This window comes from Zootoca vivipara, chromosome 7, assembly GCF_963506605.1.
Source record: "Zootoca vivipara chromosome 7, rZooViv1.1, whole genome shotgun sequence".
Lineage (NCBI taxonomy): Eukaryota > Metazoa > Chordata > Lepidosauria > Squamata > Lacertidae > Zootoca > Zootoca vivipara.
In genome coordinates this window covers 20,325,787-20,347,945 of record NC_083282.1, presented here as the reverse complement: position 1 = coordinate 20,347,945, position 22,159 = coordinate 20,325,787, and the positions used below count along the sequence as shown (strand labels likewise).

The following is a 22,159-nucleotide window of genomic DNA, read 5'->3' as shown; positions in this document are numbered from 1 at the left end:
TAATATAAAATCAAATTCGCATAGTATGGTCTATATTTGAAAATATGCTTCTATCTAAAAAAAAAGGAGTAACTTTGGGAAAGACCTACTTCTATTTTAAGATGAATCCTCCTAAATTATTATATCTGCATACTACTGGTACACTTTCTATCCTAAGCTACACTGAAGATTTTAATGCTTCTGTATTTCCTTACATTTCCTACGAGTAAAATATTTACCACAATTAAGCCAATTCTCAAGTAAAACTTTTTTCTGAACAAAGATTCTAATGCCACCACATGGAGCTACCATGATTATGGGCAACTACATGTCTGCCACCTTTAGGCGGGATATAAATATAAATGTGTGTGTGTGTGTGTGTGTGTAAATTTATTATACACTTACTACTAAAATAGTTTTGAGGGGACTTACGATATAAAAACACAATATATAAAACACAATTAAAACCAAACAAATTGTAATGTACAATTCTAAGAAGCAAAGCAACCCCACCTCCTCTGCAAAATGTTAAGATAATGAGAACCATCTGAAGGGGGGGGGTGTGGCAGTTAAAATGTCCAGAAGAACACAAAGTTGTTAACAATCTAAGAGGAATGTCTTTGTCTTGTGCATAAACAAATACCCATGTGCACACCCACAATGGACCTCAGGTTTCCTGAACTCGCAGAGGGTGGGAAAGTACTAAGCGAGGGGGGGAAACAGCAGATAGCATGAATACACCCCAGCAAGCACCTCTCACTAATTTGAATGAGAAACATTATGACAGATTTTGGAAACATAAAATTGAAAGCACTCACAGGTGGATGAACCTGCACAAATGTGCTCACATAAAAATGGCCCCTGCACACATTCAAGCTCTTTTGTAGGCATTAATGACGTAGGCATCAAAAAAGTTTACCTCGTCATTTTTCTTCGCCAGCTGTTTTTCAAATAACACTTTACTTTCTTCGAGATTACTTAAATATACCGCTAGATCTTCCTTGCAGTCATCTAGCGCTGCTTGTAGCTGTCTGACCTAATGAGAATCAAAGGCAGATAAAATTTGGGAAAGAATTGCACTTCTGAAACACCCCCAGAACCCAAAATTGCAATAAAATATGCTACTTTTTGTTATGGGTACAAAGCCAATGTAATTTTAGTTACTATACTGGCAGAAATGTATACCAGTTCTTTAAAATAACAATATCTCAGCATATCTTTGAACTGCACAACATTTTAAAATGAAGCGATAAGAAATTATTTGCAAGTTTGCATACCCACACAAGTGTTTTTCACAAATTAAAGTTAAATGTAGTGCAGTACTTATTAATTTATTATACCTCAGAGAAAGAGAAACATTTCAGCTGTAGCTCATATGTACCTCTAATAGCTATGCAGCAGAAGGAATTCATCAGGAGTAGTTTTTCACAATGCAGTATCCCAGGGACTCAAAAAAAAAAACAAAACCAATCCCTGGCATAATCTCATCAATGCAATGAATTAAAATTACAAGAACCCTAATGTTGTGATTCTTTCTGTAGGTTATACAGATAGAATGTTATTGGATGTCTCATTCTCTCCCTCAAACATACTTTTCTGTGGGTTGTGGGGAATGGGGCAAACTTCATTTTAAAGTATCATGTGATTATGTTTGGAACTCTCCCCCTGATCTACATGGTGCTACCTCTGTCTTTTCTTTCAAAATCATCCTTAAATCCATCTTTCCTCAAGAACCCTATTGGTTATTTAGCCCTCACCCATAAAGGAAAATAAATGTATGTGTACATTTGTTCATATTCATTCTTAATCACCCTTGCCTTTCTTCCCTCCCCGTTTTTTTGTTGCCAGCTCCATGACTCAAAATCTGGATTGTAAGCTCTTCAGAGCAGAGGCTTGTCTGTGATGATTGTTAGCATGTAAAGTGTTTTTTTGTGCTGTGATCATGCTATATAAATAATAATATTAAGGATTAATTTAATAAACCATAACAGATATAAGTATAAACATAGAATCACAAAGGGTTTTTCTTTACAAATTTAAATAGCTCAAACATTATTTGTATGTTAACTTTTGCAGGTTTCAAAATGCATTAGCAAACTTTTCTTGAATTTATTGCTTTAACTTCTTGTAAAACATTTTGAGGGTTTTTTTTTAGGATCAGAGGTGTATAAATTTTATGAAATAAAATATTGCAAGACATGAGAAGTCACAAGAAGTCAAAAAAGAAAAGGAAATGCACATACCTTGATTGTTTCCTCAGTAAATTGGCTCTGTAATATCCTTAATGCTTCCTCTTTCTTGGCTTTCTGATTTTCCACTTCCTGTTTGAATACAGTATCAAAAGAAGAAAAAATACCATCTTAGAACTTGATTTTAGAGTTCACTTTTAAAAAATACTAGTCCACCAAGAAAAATAAACTCAACAGGAGTGATGGAACTAATAAATCCTGACAGCAAGAGCCCCGCGCAAGGTCTGTGCAAACTCATCTCCCCTCTGAGAGGAAATGTTAAGATTTTGCTGCTGCCACAGAGCATGCCAGCAGCACTTTTTGAAGCAACAACACACAGCACTGGGAATGACCATATGAAAAAAAAACCCCGGTATTTTGCAAGCAGCCCTCAAAATAAAAATTGATACCTCTTTGCTTTCTATTAGCAGTAGATCTAGTGATTCAATCTGACGTTGTTTACATAATATATCTTGCTGTAAAAGTGACATTGTGTTCTCCTGCTCATGGAATTGCTGGCATCTCGTTTCTAGTCGAGACTCAAGCTATTAAAAAGAAGAATTAGTTATTGATCCATAAAGTATTTGTTAGAGAATGACAAATAATACAGCTGCAACAATTGGTTACATTTATTGGCTACATTTACATGATACTCATTATAACAGTGTCGCCAACAATATATTTATGGGTGGCATTCAAGTAAGTTTTATTTTGAGTAGACCTGTTGAAACTAATGGGCGTAACCTATTCATTAAATTCAATAAGTCTACTCTGAGTAAAACTATATGTCTGGAGGTACTTACTAAAGAATGTTTTGCAGCTATAAGTTCTAGGTCATGTGGTATACTGAATTTAGGGAGAGCTGAAAGTCCAACTTGACACTTTCATTTTTTGATGGAGTTGCTTCTTGAAAGTGCAGGAGAGATAACAAAATATCCATCAATGGAAATAGGTTTGTGCCTTTATGAACATTTTGGGGAAGGCTTTCCCTTCACCCAGCTCAATGTCCGCAGCCTATTGCTGCTTCAGAATTGTTTTTGTAGCTGGAAAGAACACCATGGCAAAATCTGAGCTAACTCTCAGAAACAACTTGCCACCTGAAGCAACTTCCTTACACTTAAATTTCAAGTGGCCTCTTACATGTGACTGGTCTTATATGGATGCATCGAGCACAAAGGCAGCATGGGAGAGATACTGAATCTTTTATTAAGAGATCACCAAAATATTTAGGAACGGGGGGGGGGGGAATACTATACAAATTAGAAGCTTACCAATTCAATCTGCTTTTCCAATTCTTTCTGGTGCTCATGATGAATCATCTTTGTTTTTTTAAGCACTGTGGCTAGGTGCCCATGTTCCTCATTGAAGTTTCTTTCTAAGCTGTGAAGCTGAGCATTCACTTCCTAGGAAAAATAACCTCATTATTGAGCTGTATAAATTAATGCTTCAGTGGAAAATTATATGGATCTTTCAGTGCCACGTTATGTCATATTACAAACCAAAGTGCAGCTAGAAAACAGTATAAACAGAAATATGTGCTAAACTGTTTGCAAGCACTTAAGGAAAAACAATTTGCTTGTTAAAAATCATGTTAGAAGTAAACTCTGAAAACAGTAATGCCTAATGCCTAGAAAACACTAATAATATAACATTACATATGTAAATACATCTCCTTCCACCCCAAGAAGCTGTGAATAGGTAATAGGAGTTTTACCACTAATTCCCGTTCCAGCTCAGTATTTTTTTCAGCAACAGTTGTGTAAGCAAGAGTCTTTTCTTCCAACTGTTTTTCAAGGGCTGAGAGCCTAGAGGATTTCCTTGCTGCCTACAAAGAAATATATAAACTGAGAACACACAGTCTAAAAAAGAAAGATTTTAGCATAAACAATGGTGAAATTATTGAAAGTGTTTCCATGAATGCCACATGCACTTCATAAAATGTCAATGATAATACAACTCCTTTTGCCCACATCTTAAAGAAAAAACTTTGTGCAATGCACATTCACAAGTCACCTCATCACCCAGTAACACTCTATTGTTTCACACTAGACATTTTCCATTTCCCACAATCAAGTACAGTGGTGCCTCAACTTACGAATTTAATCCGTTTCGAAGGCACCTTCGTAAGTCGAAAAATGCCATTGGAAATGTGATTTCCCATAGGAATGCATTGAAAACGGAAAAATTCGTTAAGACGAAAAATCCCTAAAACCGCCACGATTTTTTTCAGATGTCGAGACATTCTTAAGCACGTGGCCATTACTCCCATTCGTAAGTCGAAAAATTCGGTTGTTGAGTCGTTCGTAAGTCGTACCACTGTATCATGCATGAAATGGATTGCACCCCACTCCCTGGCATTATATGCGAACAAAATATATTGCTACTGTACTGCATTGGGTCTTGTGGGACTATGCCACAAACACTACAATGTACTTTGGGCATTCTTTGTCAAGAATGCATCAAGTTAGCTGCTAGCTGGATTGCAGGTGCCAACCTCAGCAATCCAATTCCAAGAGGAACTATCACTGTGAAAGAAGGAATGTTCCATAAGGATAGGATCTCTAGATGAATTACTGATGAAAAAGAGATTTATAGAAGGCATGTTTCTATAATAACAATGGAGCCCTTTAGGGTGTTGCAGAGGCGCTTTTCCTGTAACAATCAAAGAGGTGCCACTATATGATTAGGGCCTTAAAAATATTTTTATTAAAGGATTTTCATGGCTACCAAAGGTACGTATATCATATGTGTTTCAATTCAGAGTCCTTTCTACGGGTTGTTTACATTTGGTGTGAAACACTGCTATTGTGAGGTTAGGGAGAGAAATGGGGAGAGAGGTGGGAGAAAGAAGGGGGATAGTCATTTTTCATTCCATTGCATAGTGTATGTGTGGAGTTTTTGTGTCAGCATCACATAAATAGGTTGATTGGTTTTGTTGGTGGTGCAAGAGATTGGAGGGCCCAGATCATGGTTGGTTGCATACAGTTGATTGCAGTGACTTTTATTTGTTGGGGGGGGGATGTTGGGTCAAATTAGCCATATTTATTTGTATGCTGTCATTTCCTCCAATGATATTTCCTCCAGAAATAGCAGCATAGCCTTTCACAGTAGGAACTATATAAAATTAAAAACTGAGGGTTGTACCTAAGGCTTTGTACGTGCAGAGGGCCTTCTCAATAGTGGCACCCACCCTGTGGAACACCCTTCCATCAGATGTCAAATAAATGAGTAACTTTATAACCATTAGAAGACATCCCTGTATAGGGAAGTTTTTTAATGTGTCATGTTTTATTTTTATATATATGTTGGAAGCCGCCCAAAGCAGCTGTGACCACCCAGTCAGATGGGTGGAGTACAAATAAATTGTTATTACAGTATTATAGTTCCACTAGCAAAATTGTTGTTGTTGATGATGATGATGATGATAACAACAACAACATCTATTAAATTTGTATACCACCCTCCATCTGTAGATCTCAGGGCAGTTCACAACATAAAAAGAACTTGTTTTCCCACATGCACCTCCAGAATCTCTGGAAAGTCTCCGCACCCTCCAGCGCTGATTTTAAGGGTGTATGGTTGGCTGGAAGGGACAGCAGAGGAAGAGGTAACACATGGCTGCAGCACTGGATAAGGCTCTATAGAGCTCCTAGGAATACAGACTTTTTCATTTCTACTTACTTCTCGTTCCAAGGTACTGGATTTTGCAGCTTTCTCCAACAGTTCATCCTGTATTGTTTGAAACTGACTAGTTCGCTGGGCCATGGTCTCCTTTAAAAATGAATTCTCAGCTTCACATTTTTCCAGTTTAGTACGTAGTTCTTCTAACTGTTCATGTAATCTTTGCTTCACCTTTTCAAATTGCTTAGTGACAAGTTCCAGTTGTTGGTGTTTTCTCTCTTACAAAAGAAATAATGTGTCTAAGGGTACTGATTTATAAAATATTTAAATAACAGGAGCAGGCGTGCATGCTCTTATTGCTCAGTGGATTGTTCTGAAGAAACTATCCATACCAGAAGAAACTGTAGAGTTTCTTTTTTTTTAAACATACTTTTTATTAATTTTACAAAATACAAAAAAACAAAAAAAGGTACATACATAAATACCTTTTCCACCTCCTTCCTACCCACCCACATGGGTCCTCCCCTGCCACAGAAGTATCCCATGTATGTGAACAGTCAGAGATGGTCCATTTTATGCTTGGATTTCTGTCCTCCTCCCCCTCCCCTGACCCCAAAGCCCCCCCCTGCCACCAGGGAGCTCCAGCAAACCAGGGCAGTACGCAGGAGGACATCCATCCAACCATCTATTGTCATACCAAAAAAAGAGAAAAATAGAAATAGGAAAAAAGAGAAAAAAGAAAGGGCAAAAAAAGAGAAAAAAACAATACAAAACAGAAAATTTTTTCTTACATTCATAATTATAAAACCATATTTTGTGGGCTTCCCCTCCCCCCCCTTCCCCGGTTTTCATCCCTTTTTTATCATCTGCAACAGTTTCTTACTTTATAAAAATACACCTTTGTATCTTATACAACTTATAAATCAATTGTTAACATTTTCATCTAATATTCAAATCACTGAAAAATCAAACTCCCATTTTATCTTCCCGTGCCTAATTTTTTCTCCCTCTATAAGCCTCCATATTTTCACATTTTCCAAAATCCATTCACTTTTAAAACTATAACTATTCTCAATTTAACCTTACATCCCCGATTACCGGCTCCACCCCCCCAATCCAGCAAATTCCATAATCAGCAGACCAGTTATAAACCTGTTAATCCATCCTTATAATCACAACATCACTTTCCCTTCACCCCACCCCCTGTTTACAGTCTTTTGCCATCCACGCCACCATACAGGACCCCTGAATTTCTTCTCTTCTCTGCATATTTTTTCCTTCTTCCCTGTGGGCGTTCTGGAGTTCCAATAATACCAATCGTGCCCCCCTCAAAGGCAGGGCACTCCATCCAACTTTTTGTAGAGTAAAGTCATCATTTTTTTTCGTGGTGTGCTTCATTTTGTGTTGAATCATCACAGTCCTCATCTTCATCTTTTCCTTCCAAATCACAGTCACCATCATTGTCATTCTCACATTCATCTTTTTCAGTGTCAAAAGCTTCATCTTCTAAAAAATCATATTCTGCCATCACCATCTGAAATTTTTGCTGTAACTCTTGCCGTTGTGTCTCCTCTTGACATAGCTCTATTCTTGTTTCCCACATTAAGGTCAAAACAGACCGCTGGAACTCAGGGGAACACTTTTTTGTTGACATAATTCAATCCTGCCAAGGTCAAAACTTGTCACGTGGGGTGGAATATGATCACAGTTTATTTTCTCGACTCCATTTTAACAAGCTGGCTGCATTCTTCAAGTCTTATTAACAATAAAGTTCGAACTCACATTTCACAAACATTTAAACCAAAAAAGAAATTCCACAAAGTCCAGAAATACAAAGTGAAATAAAAATTGACTTATAAATCCTGATCAACTCACTGGGTTGTCTGGGCTGCCGGCTCCCGAGGAAAAGAAAGGTTTTTCTTAGTCTTTACCTCTTGCTGCAGGGCAGTCATAAACCACAGTCTCTCTCCCCTTTCACCCTGCATCAAAGGGGAGATTCTCTTTGATGCCTTTGAGGGATCCTTTTGAATTGCAAATCTTCTGTTTACGGCTTCGGGTTTCTATTTACTGTCTCTTTTGTTGCCGTGGGGGGGGGTGGCTTCCTCTTTTCTCCCCTCTCTCCCAGATCCAAATTGTTTTATAATCCAAATCGTGAGGTTACTTACAGTCTTTTCCAATCGTTTTATTTTTGGAAGAATCCAGCGCTCTCCGCCTTCGGCTTGAAGCTTCTCCCTGCTAGAATAACGTTGCCGCTCAAAATGGCCCCCGCGACTTCTACCCTCCTCGCTCCGGAGCTCTTATTAGAGCTAGCCGAAGAGTTGGGGAGTCCGGATTGGGGCTGTGCCGAGCAAATTTGCCCCCGGGACGCCCTTCCCGAGGTTCTAAGGGGCGCAGCGTCGCTCTCGCTGCCCTCCCCACTCCTAGCAGGGACGGGCCGTCTCGGAGACGAGACGAAACCCCGCCGATCGGCGCTGGCGCTGAACCCGGAAGCCAGAAACTGTAGAGTTTCAACTATTGTATATTATAGTGTGCATACCTGTTTGGTTTCCTGTCAATTTTACTGGTTCAATTTCTAGGCCATTCAATTCTTGTCTCTCACTTTCATCAAAGAGATCTTGACATGCATTACTGGTCATAGTTTCTTCCTGAAATTGCTTAATCAATGCTTCTTTCATTGTCAGCTTTAATCTAGGAAAAACAAAGAAGGGAGAGCAGTTGTATTCTTCCTTTCTTTTTTGATGTTCGTTACAAATGCACGCAATTACTTCTGCTTAAAATATAATACCTTAGCTCTTCTATCAGGGATCTACTTAAATCACAGCAATTGGGACATGATGCTTCTTTAGAATGATGCATGGAATGATTAGCCTGCAAGTTGGGGGGGGGGGGAAAAGACACATAAAAATGTTGTTTATGGCACAATTGATCATTATTTGAGGAACTTTAATCTCTACCATCCAACCCAAACTAAAAATGTTTAAATTCTCCTTATCTCAACAGAGTTAGGGGTAAGCACATGCTCTTCCACTGAACCTGGCAGGAATTAAAAGTGCTTAACTCTAGTGAAGATCCAAGGTTATGCAACAGGCCATCAAATTGCAAGCAACTTTTCAGTACTGCAAAACTTTGGGGATGTTTCAAAATTAACATAAAATGTGACGGGATGGGAAAAGAAAACAATGTTATGCATAGAAAATTGCTTAGCTTTCTCCATCATTGTCATTTCTGATCTACTTCCCCCATTATTAGCTTTTGTGCTTATGCCAATCAACATCTGTGTGACCAAGGGACTGGGATTGTGGTTGATATTCCATCATCTCTGCCTCTTGATTAGCAGATTGGCTTTTCAGACAGTTGCATCAGTTGCAACCACTGATGTAATGCATCCTAAGAACTTGTTCAGGATGCACTGCACTATTGGAGAGTTATAGAAGCCCTATTCAATTAAGGGAAGGATGTGTAGCACACAAAGCTAGGTAAAAAAAGAGAAATGTGGGGATTTTTCCTTTCAGGCAAACCTTTCAGAGGACAATAAGAGTTACTCAACAGGAGTATGTGAAGTATCATAAGCAACCCTCCTTCAAGGAAGAAATTGTGGTCTATTCTGGAGACCAGTCATTGCTCAATTATCGCTTCCTAGACTATACTGTACAGTCATACCTCGGTTTGCGACCGCTGTGGTTTCCGACTGATCGGTTTGCGACCGCTGTGGACCTGGAAGTGTTTACATCCAGGTTCCGCGGCACACGCATGCGCAGAAGCGCCTCTCGATTTACGACCTGCTTGGGGAGCGACTGTCTCCCCGGAACGAATTGTGGTTGAAAACAGAGGTACGACTGTATAACCAAAATCCAAACTAACAAACCAATTCTGACATCAATGTGTTTACTATGTAGACAGATTGCAGTGCTTGAAACAACCCTTAATAAGAGTAGAATTCAATGAACACTGTCCCAGTGCAAGTTCCAATAAAACAGGTCACTCTAGATTCTTTTAACACAGCAATAGTCAGTTCACTGCTTGGAATTTAGATGAATGTTCTGTTCAAGCAGAGGTTCCCTTTAAACTTTATTCTTCTTCTTCAATAATAAACTATAAAAACTTTAATAAACACTGGAGTACTGATGTTCTTGTATGCAGAGGTGCTTGTAAAGCTTCCCCTTTAAGAAGCTGCCTTATGTATCCCCGCACAGTTCACTTCCAAGTTTGAGGACCCTGTGAAATGCCTTGCATAAATTACAGGCGGGTTACCATTAGAAGACATTTTTGCACCTTCCTCTGTGCATAAATAGAAATGCTCCTCCCTTGCACACACAAGCTTTGCATTTCATCCAGTGTATATTTAGTCTGCTGACAGTAACAAAAAACAAAAAGGTTACTGTACCTCTCTTGGTGAAATTTGAGACAACTGGGAAATAATATTTTCTAAGGTTTTTAGTTCAGTTCTTGAATTCTCAATTTCTTGATGATACAACTTGAGGTGATCATTTTGCTGTGCAACAAGAGCTTTTAAGCTAGCAATTTCATGCAATAGGGTATTTTTTTCTTCAAGTACTGTGTCTTGGACCTGAAATTTATTTTCGAGCTTCAGGATATTCTGCTGAGAGTGCTTCAGTTGCACTTCCATTTCAGCACATTTGGCTTCCACACCTCTGAGATTTTCTTTTCCAATACTATTCATTTCAGTTAATTGTCTAAACAAATACAAAAGTAGAAAGGATTCAGGGGGGAAATTCCAAGAAAATCTACTGCACCAGAAATACTTTATTAAAAAAAAACTAGCTAGCATGTTTCTGGATTTAATTCTGCCTATTTTCTAACTGCAAACACCATGGATTTAAAAACTAAAATTTAAAACAAAAATATAGGGTAATAAAAATCCCATGGAAAATTTGTGTATAAATAAAAAAGCGAAGTGGATAATGAGCTGGAGCATCTCAATAATATTAGGTTCAGCTTCCATAAGCACATTTTTAATGTGTTTCAGTTTCTTGTTTCAAATGTTGAAATCTGTGGGGTTTCAATTATTTTTGCATTTGTCGTCTTACAGAATGGATTAAAAAAAAAGCTTTTGAGAACTAGGCCAGACTTTTACTTTCTTTAGGACAATATGAAGATGGTGTGCCTTGTGCTGCACTGGTGGAAGCATCAAGCCACCATTGGATATAATCTGTGATTTCTTATTAAAATTCTGAAACCTATAATTTCTATCGGAAGATAAAGGAAGCATCAAGCTGTTTAGGGGGTGGGTAGTATCACTGTAGAGAAGGGTCAATCAGAGGTTCCATGGATTGATTATGTTTCCTGCCTCAAGCAACAGACAAACTTATTACCCACTTGAGAGTGACCTTGTGGCTGCTGCTTAGCGGCAGAAGATACAAGAACTGAGAAAACAAATCACTTCTAGTAAAAATACATGCCGACTGTTGGACTAAACAGTCATCCAATTGTTCCACTGTGAACTGATCCCTCCCAATGCGAGATGGGTTCAGAAAACTTTGTTTGGAAAAATCAATCACATTACAGCTTTGCTGCTTTGTCATCTGTCACATGGATCGAGCTGGTCACACAGTGTTGTGCCATTAACTCAAGGTCAGAGTACTTCATGATCCAAATACCCATTAAAAAAAATGATCATGTATCAATGTTTTCCATGTGGAGGTGTCAAAGGTGAAACGTTTTACCTCACTTGTTCCTTTGTGCTTTCAAGCTCACTCTTATAGCTATTGCATTTTGCATGCAATTTTTCCTTCTCTTTCAGACAATTCATTAAATTTCTTTCTAAAGTTTGCTCTTCTTCCTGAACCTGAGTAAAAAGAAGACAGTTAGCAGCAATACTTAATCTGTTATTAGAGGGGGAAAAGTTAAGGCTAGTCCTGTTTTCAGCATCTTCTTCAGGGAAAATCTACACTGGTGTGGGAGGGAATAGAAATGTTTGGTCCCAATGTTCCCACTACCCACCACCTCAATTATATAACTACAACTGAAACCTAAGATGTGCAAAGATCTCTGTGTTTGTCGAGGTCAGGAGACAGCAACCAGATAATTTGACCTTTTGCCACTTTGCTATTGATTGCATCAGAATGGAATCTTGGCAACACATTTGAATTAGTATAATCCAAAGCCTGCACAAAAAGTTTTCAGGTGCTGCATGATGTTATTTTGCTATTTGATGTAAATGAAAGATTCCCCCCACCCCGACCGCCAAGATATCACTGCAGCAGGCACAGGATTGCCTTTGCCTATAAATACAATTTTGCTTTTGTAGCTATGACATAATATTGATTCAAATTTTATTGGTACTAAGACTCAAAAGGTTGTGTCAGCACTGAATCTGCTCAGCAATAATTAAAGTCACAAGCTGTCTAAAACTAACTATTCATAATATGTGTAAAGAAAACTATTCCTTCCAATGCAACTGAATGGGCTGTTTTAGCTAGAGTTGCTTCCCTCTAGGACAGGCATCCCCAAACTGCGGCCCTCCAGATGTTTTGGCCTACAACTCCCATGATCCCTAGCTAACAGGGCCAGTGGTCGGGGAAGATGGGAATTGTAGTCCAAAACATCTGGAGGGCCGAAGTCTGGGGATGCCTGCTCTAGGACTAGGTTGTGCTCCTGTGCCCTTAACAGTGAACCTGGTGGTTAAATTAATGGAATTATGCTCTTCTAGGCACAAATATGATTTCTGCTAGTCAGGCTATAGTTAAAGACATAGGAGCATGCTAGAAGAACATGATCAATCATAGCACTGAGACATGATCTTAACACTGAGAAAAATACACATAAAACGCTATTAAAATGATTGACATTTTCTAGTCAAATCTTACCTTTTCCAGTTTCTCACTTATTTTCTCTTTGTATTTTTTAAAAGTTCTTGTCAGCTCCTCAGCATTAAACAAAGCTTCATTTCTTTGACATTCAGTTCTTTAAATGAAAAAGGTATGTCAGTTTTAAACAAACCAAGTGAAAATTAGTATTTGCTGAGCATTTATTTCCTTCATAGGAACAGTTAAGCATTTGAATGTCATGAAGCACAACAGCATTCTCCAGTATTAACGCTGAGAAAAACATCTGATCCACTCTGGGTTCTGGCTGTGGTGAACATTGGGCCACAGCCCTACACTCATCTCCCTAACTCCTTCTGGGCTCCCCACCCAGTCTGCCCATTGGCACAACTTGTCCCTCAGCCTATAGCATCTGGGAAGCCAAGAGTGGGCTGAAGGCCAAGCAACAACTCTAGCTAAGGAACAATTTGGCTGGCATGCTTCATTTGGCACACTGGAGGGCACAAAAGGCAAAGCAGCAAGTGGAACTCAAATTGCAGAAAATGTAGAAAGGCAAGAGTAATTTCTATTGCCTGTCATTAAACTGTAGCTAATTCTACAAAGAGAAGGAGGAGGGAGCTTCCCCACTTACCTTGACTGCAATCTCCTGTGCACACACAGAGCACAAATTAAGTATTCTTGTAAACCACCCACTTTTGGCCCTGTCTCTTTCTACTACTGGCTCCAACCCAATTGACTTTTCCCATGACTCAATAGCCATTCACATAAAAAAGGCTTCCCACCTCTGCTCTAAGGTTTTGTTCTGACATGATTTATTTCCTGGAAATTGGGAGTGGGCTTCAGGAAGATGCTTATGCATTCCCTTCCTTGCTCCTGACACAAGAAGAAACCAGGAGATGATAGCTTTAACTTGGTATCTCCCTGATCCATTCATGTTGCACTGTAAGGGAGACTCAATGGTCAACTCATTCGCTTCTCCCCACAGGGGAGGGGTGTACTCAAAAGTAGTGCTAAGTAACTTCTTGCACCAGTGGAATGACCTCAGCTTGTGCAAGGAGTCTTTTCTCCCCTCCCCACATGCCTCTTAAATTTGTTCTGGGGGAGGGGTCTACCAAGCCTCCAGAATAGGTTTTGGGATAGCATGCAGCACCTGTGAGAGGGGTGGGAGTCCCATTGTGCAAGTGAAGTAGTTCCACTTGTACAATTATTTATTTGTATACCACTCATATACTACAGACTACTTCCAATATCTCTCCAGGAGGAAATGACCTCTTAATAGCCTAGGCAACTATATTTCAGTTCAGGACTTTTTGGATCAAGGTTTGAAATGCTTAAACTAGGATTTACTAAATGTTATATATAATTGAGAACGTATTCTTGCAAATACTAATTACCATTCAATCTGAGAAGTTGTTTTAATCTGTTCCAAAAGCAACCAGCCTTAAAATTTGTTTAATGGTTAAAAAAAAAAGTCATATGACATGGTACCAGTACTGCCAGTCATTCCATTTTCTTTCTTATTTAATTAGGATTAATTATGAAAGAATGTTGTGGGTTTTGTTCAACATAAGACAAAGCATCTTAAAACAAATAATTTGGAGCAAGGAAATATGTCATCAAGCTATCAGAATAAAAATCAAGCTCTTGTGTAATTTGTCACCTCTTTCCTTGTTTGCTTTGTTCAATTAAATCAAATCTAATTTCTTTATATTCCTCCTTCAGCTGTTGGAAAGAATATTCTTTTTCCATTAGCATTTTCTGGCTTTCCTCTAATTTATCTTCTGCTTGTCTAAAAACAAATCAGAAAACAGCATTTTAAACAACACATAATACTGATAGATGTGTATGCATAATTGTGTGTGTGTAAACACACACAAATAACATGAAAGTACAGTATATGGTTAAGATCATCAGGTAATGGAGAGCGCTTTTCCCTGCCTCTAGCACACAAATTTGAGAGAAGTGGCCAGTCCAGTATCCTACAGATCAGGTTTTTTTAAAATTCAAACTAGTATTTTGGTGGGTATATATGGAGATAGATGGTTTGGATCTTGTTAGCTATACCAAGTGCTTGCCTGAATGAACAAACAAGTTTTACTAAGCATTTTGCCCAAAGCAAGCAAGTCACAAACTTTCTCCTTTATTCCTCCAAACAAGTGATTAAAAAAATCGAAAAACCTGATCAAAACTAATAACTATAGAACTTTATTTCTATTGGAACACCAGTAAGTTCAAGATGCAATCAATTTGCATACATTATTGGGGAAAACAGGAATATAACAAATATCAATTTAGTTGTTTGGTGTGATAGAGTAGAATGATAGCATAGTATACTCCTGCGTACCGTGTTTCTCATATTTTAAGGCATCCCTAAAAAATAAGGCATGGCAGTATTTTCATGACCTGGCGAAATATAAGGCATACCCCGAAAATAAGACGTACCAGTACCAGGTTGTGGTGGGAGCAGGTCTGTGCAAAATATGGTACCGTAAGAAAAGGAAGATGCCTCCTCAGAACCGGATGCCGCTGCCACGTGGAGCTCCGTCCGAGTGGGAGCCAGCAAGAGCTGCAGCACGCACAGCAAGAGCTGCAGCAGGAGCCTCAGTGCGAAGCCCGGCTAAGGTAGAGCCTCAGCGAAGGCTCAGCAGGAGCCGCGGCGGGCAAAGAAGAAAGGATCGGGACCCTGCTAAGCAGCCGGCAGGAGCCTTAGTGCGCAGCGCGCGAAGCCCGGGAGCTGGCTGGAGGCGCAGCTCAAAGCGCGCGATCGGTAAGCCCCAGCAGCCAGCAGGAGCCTTAGCGGGCAGCGCGCGAAGCCCGGGAGCTGGCTGCAGCCGCAGCTCAAAGCGCGCGATCTGATAAGCCCCGGCAGTTTTTGCAATTTGATCTGCTCTACAATTCTCTTTAATTACTAACTCTAACACGGTTGTGTGTGTGGGTTTTTTTCCTTTCTAAACTGCCTTATGGATATTTCTGCTTAAGACATGCTAGACATACAATGAACTCTCTCTCACACACACACATTACACATTCTAGATCATTAGCAGCTAATGACTGCTGTCAAAATCTGGGTGTCCAACTGTTGCTTCTAGAATAGCTATAAATCAGAACACAATCACACCACACTCTCAGCCTAGCATACCAGGTGGGTTTTTTTTTGGGGGGGGGGGGACAATGTAAGCAACATTTCTCCTTAAGATCAAAACTGTTGGTTTGTGATTCTGGTTTAAGAATGAACTTTCATGAAGACGTTTGCCAAATTAAATTGCTGTGGTGTTTTTAAAGATGCAAGAAACAGAGAACATAACCCAGTAATATTGCAGCTACGCTGCCTTTGGAACAGATTCTCCCCTTCTTGTTTTAGCTTAGCTGCAAATCATAAATTGTTCTGCAACATCAGCAGTACAAGGGATTATCTCATAATCCATCCTGATGCTATTCTGCTTCTTTCTTTTTTTAAAAGCAACCTCTTAAAAAAACACCACACACATTCTCAAAAGCAAAGCTTCATTTTCTATAAGGCTGGCTATGCAAATGCTTTCAGATGAGTTTTGCTCTTTTGAGTAACTTCCTTAACAAGTTGAGGTTATTTGCAAAGAGAGAGTGAGTAAGAGTACACAACAGTGGCAGGGTATTGAAATCTTCAGAATGGCACTGTGCCCCAGAGTGACGACTCTATGATGCTGCATGCATACAATGCCTACCGGTAGTTTGCTTTACCATACTTAATTAAAAAATAAGACATCCCTTGAAAATAAGACATGGTGTGTTTTTTTGAGAAAAAAATATAAGACATGTCTTATAATATGAGAAACACGGTATAAGACTACTTTTTAACCCAGGAAAAACTTCTCAAAAGTCGGGGGTCATCTTATACGCCGGGTCGTATTTCTTATACAGCGAGTATATCCCAAACTCTATATTTTAACTGGAAAAGTTGGAGGCCGTCTTATACGCCGGAATATACGGTAAATACGATGGGTTTAAGGGAATATCATTGTATTATTTATTAAATATCAAGGAGCTTTGTGAGTAGTTATTACAATTTAGAATTTTGCTATGTTAATTTAAAGCTGTGCTGAGTAGCCAGCTAAAACTATCATGCTATGTCGAATGCTTTTAAGCCATTGTGGTGTTTTATGTCCTACTATGGAAAGTATGGGGAGGACCTTTTTAAATAACAATAATTAACAGGAGAAAAAAGAATAATCAGAGCAACACAGCAGATGTTTCTGATCTCCTCCTCTGGACTGTGAAAGAGGTTATATAGAGTACACAAGCCTGCAGCTCACCATGGTTTTGGTGAGCTACAAACCATGTGTAGCCAAAAACCATGGTTTGCCATTATGTCTTTACTGGACCTAATTGCATTTGCCTGCCTAACACCATGACCCTGTTTGCAATGAGTTGGAAGTAAATGTCACTGGGGTCAATAGAGTTATAAGTCAGAGGTTGGAGATAAGTATACAAGTAATTCTGATTTTGCTGTGAGTTTTCCAAATTTGAAAAAATAATAGCATAAACACTCCTGTTTTTTAGGAGATAAATCACATGAAATCCAAAACTCTTTACTCATCCTCACTATGAGGTATAATAAGTGAGCTAAGGTATCTATTTTAGAATGAGGTTACCACATTCAAACAAGCATTATATAGCCCCATTCTCTCAATACTTCCCGTCGCAAGGAAAAGGATCATGTGTGCATCTGAGACCCATGTCAAAAAAATGGATGAATCAACCCTGAATATTAGAAAAAAACAAATAAAAAACAAAGGGTTCACTACTTTAGAGCTTTATCTTGTGCTTGAACTTCTGCTTCCAAACTTGCTATCTGTTCTTCTAACATTGGAATGCTGACAGAGTGTGTACTCAAAGTAGATTCAAGGAAAGATATCTAAAATATAAATACAATAAGGAGAATCCATTAATGAGTTGCCTATTGACTTCTGAACATCATGGTCACACACACAGCCTTTTAAATAGGAGTTTCTTTTGAAGAAGACTATTCCTTCATTAGTTCCCAAAAAGATCTCTCTTTTTTTAAATAATATTTATTCATTTTATAAGAAACAAAAGAAAATACAACAGTACAAACAAAACAAACAAACAAACATATAAAACATATACAAACTTTTCTTATATAAACCTATTTTCATTCACATCATCAAATGACTTCCCTCAATCCCTTCTTTCTGAAATTCATTATAATACATCTTTAGCAGTTTATTCACCATTATCTAATAACCAAATGTTGATTTAGGTGTCAGAAGTGGGATTTGAACCCACCCAAAAAGCTCTCTTTACTGTGGGTTTTTTTTAATTAAAGAAAATTACAAATATTCCAATCATTGAAATTAACACTGTTCAATTATATGTAATTGACTAGAATGCAAATACTTTTCTGTATTTTATTCTCACTTCATTGCATCTATCCAGTAAATTAGTAATTAGTAATCACTCACAACATTCCTTCAAAACCATGAGCCAGAGATCTGAAATTTGGTATCTACATAGTCCAAGACACACATAACTACTAGGAAGGGGTTGGGAAGTAATTTGACAACAGGATATTTATACATTTCTTCCCCAAAACTGAGGAGTCCAACTGTCCCCAAAAATGATAGTGTTACTCTAATGTTAGCTAGAAAGCTAATATTTGATAAGCCTGAGGGAAGGGGGGTTATCTAAGAATTTGGATATCTGAAGCTCTTTCCCTCAAACAGTAGGTCTCGAAGTATGCCTTCACATGCTCAAAATATTTCTAGGGTGGTGGATGATGCTTGAGCAACATTATATCATTTCTTAACATATGCAGTCCTTTTTGCTATGCAGGGAAAGCAACACTTAATTGCCATACCTTAAAACAAAACTGTAACAATTCACAAGTTATTATTTCTTCACAGATTTCTTAGGCACATACCTAAGATTTAAATGTAAGCCTAAAATAAAAGCTGTGAATGAGATGAACATGTAACATACAAATCCCAATCACGTATACATAATGCTGCAAATTCACATATGCATAATTGCCTCCTAACTTCGTGCAATACAACTTTTGGGTAACACCCCTGAAGTAATAATTTCAAGATCTCAACATATGGCTCACAGGTTTAGTTTCATAACATGTTTTAATGATTGTCACCCCCATACCCCTGATCCTGTAAGCAAGCATAGAAATATAGAACTACCATAGCTCCTTAACTCAAGTTAAATTAGAATAGTATCTTTAGCAAATCAGAATGCCTCAAAATTTTATCTTATTCAAATACCTACCCGTGCTCTTGCCTGATTCAGTTCATAGTTAATTGTTTCAATTTTATTCCTTAGATGATGGTTCTGAGAAGTCAAGGATGCATTTTTTTCTCGGACTATATTCAATTTATCCCTTAGTATTTCATTTTCTTCTTCCATGGTTTTATCCAAAGACAGCGAGTAACACTAAAAGGCAGAGAACAATATTTGCAACAAATACCAACCAAAGTGATCCGTTCATGTTACAGTGGTGCCTTGGTTTATGAACACAATTGGTTCCGGAAGTCTGTTCATAAACTGAAGCGAACTTTCCCATTGAAAGTAATGGAAAGTGAATTAATCCGTTCCTGGTGGGTCCGCGGCGTTCGTAAACCGAAAATTCATAAACCGAGGTTCCACTGTATTTTTTTATGGTAAGTGTAGAATAGTGGGTAAGAAGGATGAAGACACAACTCTCAAAACAACCAGCTCTTTATTCTAGCTCTGAGTCCCAGACTGAACAGTAGCTTAGCCAACTGGCTTATACAGTACAGTATAGTACTCAGTAACTTGCAACAGTAACAAACTTCCCCTAGCTACCCAATCTGTGAACAGCACTCTCAATCCTTCATTTGCATGCTGTGGACGTGAGTGAGAACTGCAGCCACAGTGGGCAGGGTAAGAACTGCAGCCACGGTGGCCAGAAGGAGTACTGCAGTTAACTTAATACATAACAATAAACATTATGAACTGACCTATAAAAGTAACTCCATAAGAATATTATATACAAACTGCCAGAAAGAACAAACAAATGTCCATCAAATTCTGAATAATTACTTTGTTCCTGTGTTTCCTTGAAGAATCCCTGTTATGCCAAGGCATTCTGCTCACAGAAGATTGAGTTGAACCATTATGTAATTCACTTGGATCAATGAGATCTTCCATGGTTAAAATCTCAAGCGTGTCATCAAAATCATCATATGAATTGGTACTAGAGGAAAACAAAACAAATATCAACACTCCCAATGCCTCAACAAATGAAACCGATTTGCAAAAATGTTATGAGAGAGAGACATTGCAGATATTTCTGTAAATCAAACAAAAAACAAATATCAACACCTTCCCTTGATTTTTGCAGCAATTTTCCCAACAGACTATCCAAATTAGGACAATTTGCAGCAAATATATTTGTAAACAAACACAGTAAGTTTTACCTTTGGGGATATACATAAAGCTCTTCACCTAAGTCTTGTAAATTTCTTTCCGTTTTCTTTAGCTGACTCCTTAATGACACAACATTTGCAAACACGTCTTCCTCATCCGTATCGTGATCATGAGAAGTCCATAAGTTATGTTCCATTGATATTATACATTTGTCTAATGTAAAAGATAACTAAGAAAAACATATCAATAAAAGCACCTTCCACCTTCTGAAGAAGAAACCCTTTAAAAAGACAGAGAAAATAGCCCTGTTTCAGATTTTGGCTTTATATTATGACACAATGGTGATATAATGCTTCCTGCAACTAGAGTTTGCATATTTGGAGTTGGCCTCTTGAATGTGTGCTTCCCTAACACTCCCCCTTCCTGGCATTCACAATGGCCAGAGCAAATTAGGTTTCCTCCAACACCGCTTGTCTACTGTCATTTTGGTTATTTTACTTTCACGTAATTACCACTGCCCTTTTTATATTTCATTTCAGACCTCACTCCTCTTCATTTGCACCACAGTGTGTCGATATACACCAATTTAAGATTACACTTTTGACATCTGATGAAAACACTATTTGCAAACAAGCTTCGGACAAGATTACTATGTTTAGTTTGTAAAGGAACTGTGGTTTGTGCTTCTACATTCCAAACACAAATGAAAGTAAGGTTAACTTTGGAAATGGCATTGTTCTGGGAGAAGGCAAGGGGTGAGAATTAAATTCACCAAACAAATTTGCAAACTGTATTTTGCAGAAAGCCATAGCAGCACTCAAGTAAGGTTTTGTTTGTTTGTTTTTTGCTTGCTGATCTGTATGCCAATGCAGCATGACTTAGCTGCTCCTTGCTCTTCTGAAAAGGGCATTTTAAATCCAAATTTTAAAATGACATTTTTGAGGATGCATTTCCATAAACAAAGGTGTTGGGAGACCAAGAACACCAGGGTGACAACAGGCTCCCCGCTACCCTACCACCCAATGGGGACCCAATCTTTTGCTGACTGGAACAGTTCATCTGTTCCCATCTGGAACAGTTCATTTCTTATACCCAGCTCTTCAGCGGTCTGCTGCGACCCTTACAAAGTATTCTCTGGCATCTCCAAGGCAAAGTATTGCCATGTGTGGTGTGCTATTCCAGTACTCCCTTTTGCCTAGTTGAGGCTGACCCGTTACTAGCAACGTTTTCTCAAGCTTGGGTCCCCAGCTGCTGTTGGGACTACAAATCCCATCATCGCTAGCTAGCAGGGACCAGGGATGATGGGAGCTGTTGTCCAACAACAGCTGGGGGACCCAAGCTTGAGAAGCACTAAAGCTGTACCTCTCCCTCATGATGTTTTACTGGACTGCAACTCCCATCACCCCTGACCCAACGCTGGTCGTGCTGGCTGGAGCTCATGGGAGCTGGAGTCCAGAATCACTACCAACCAGCCTCAGGCTGCCCTCACCTACTTATTTACAGCCATTCAATCTTGTTTCCCGGCCTCCACCTGCTGCTGCTCCTCTCCACCCTGCCAGTCCCTGAGAGCACCAGCCCTGCACAGCTTCTGCCCCGGGAGGCAGGCTGACAATTTCGCCTCAGGGGCCACCCTCCCCTCTAGCAGGCGGCGGCGGCATTTTCCAAGGAACCGCCTCAGCCGCGCGGGTTCCAGGCCAGAGCGCTTCGCGTTGCTTAGCAACGCCGCCTCCACGCATCTCCCCCTCAAGCATATAGGCCTCACGCCGTCCCACAAAGCGAAGGCGCGTCCTCTTGATTTCCCCATTATAACCAGCCCTAACCGTTTAGCTACTGGACTCCGCTCCGGACTCAATCCGTTCAGCCAGAGCGGCAGCCCTTGCTTACCAGGCCCTCTCTGAGGAAACGCCTCTTTCAATCAGTGCGGCCCTGGCCCTTCGCGCGTTCCGAATCACGACCCTCGGGGCTTCCCGTCTCTCCTGCGTTCGAACTGCGCGGGCCGTAACCTGACAGGTGGGGGGGAGGAGACGGTTGCGGGAGAAGCGGCTGCTTAAATCCTTCCGCGCTAAAGCTCTCGGGAGCCGTAGTCCCTCCTCCCCGCCCTCCCCGCTTCGCCCCTTCCGCTTCCTTCCCTGTCCTCAACTACATTTCCCGCAG

The 22,159-nt window shown here is 39.4% G+C and overlaps 1 protein-coding gene across 2 annotated transcripts in view; it reads right to left on the bottom strand.

Moving 5' to 3' along the window:
* The window catches only part of CCDC18 (coiled-coil domain containing 18), a 30,630-nt gene extending 8,548 nt beyond the window's left edge, over positions 1-22,082 (bottom strand). The window contains exons 1-17 of one of the 2 annotated variants that reach the window (XM_035121720.2): positions 21,890-22,082; positions 20,056-20,285; positions 19,679-19,832; positions 18,884-19,048; positions 17,395-17,504; positions 14,274-14,402; positions 12,656-12,752; positions 11,513-11,634; positions 10,213-10,522; positions 8,614-8,696; positions 8,365-8,516; positions 5,889-6,106; positions 3,922-4,032; positions 3,479-3,610; positions 2,618-2,752; positions 2,223-2,300; positions 899-1,015 (exon numbers count right to left, since the gene is read on the bottom strand). In XM_035121720.2, coding sequence (XP_034977611.2) covers positions 899-1,015; positions 2,223-2,300; positions 2,618-2,752; positions 3,479-3,610; positions 3,922-4,032; positions 5,889-6,106; positions 8,365-8,516; positions 8,614-8,696; positions 10,213-10,522; positions 11,513-11,634; positions 12,656-12,752; positions 14,274-14,402; positions 17,395-17,504; positions 18,884-19,048; positions 19,679-19,832; positions 20,056-20,201 — 2,259 coding nt within the window. In that variant the 5' untranslated portion in view covers positions 20,202-20,285; positions 21,890-22,082. The remainder of the gene's footprint in view (positions 1-898; positions 1,016-2,222; positions 2,301-2,617; positions 2,753-3,478; positions 3,611-3,921; positions 4,033-5,888; positions 6,107-8,364; positions 8,517-8,613; positions 8,697-10,212; positions 10,523-11,512; positions 11,635-12,655; positions 12,753-14,273; positions 14,403-17,394; positions 17,505-18,883; positions 19,049-19,678; positions 19,833-20,055; positions 20,286-21,889) is intronic. The other variant, XM_035121722.2, reaches the window with a different exon arrangement.
* Positions 22,083-22,159: the final 77 nt, after the last annotated feature.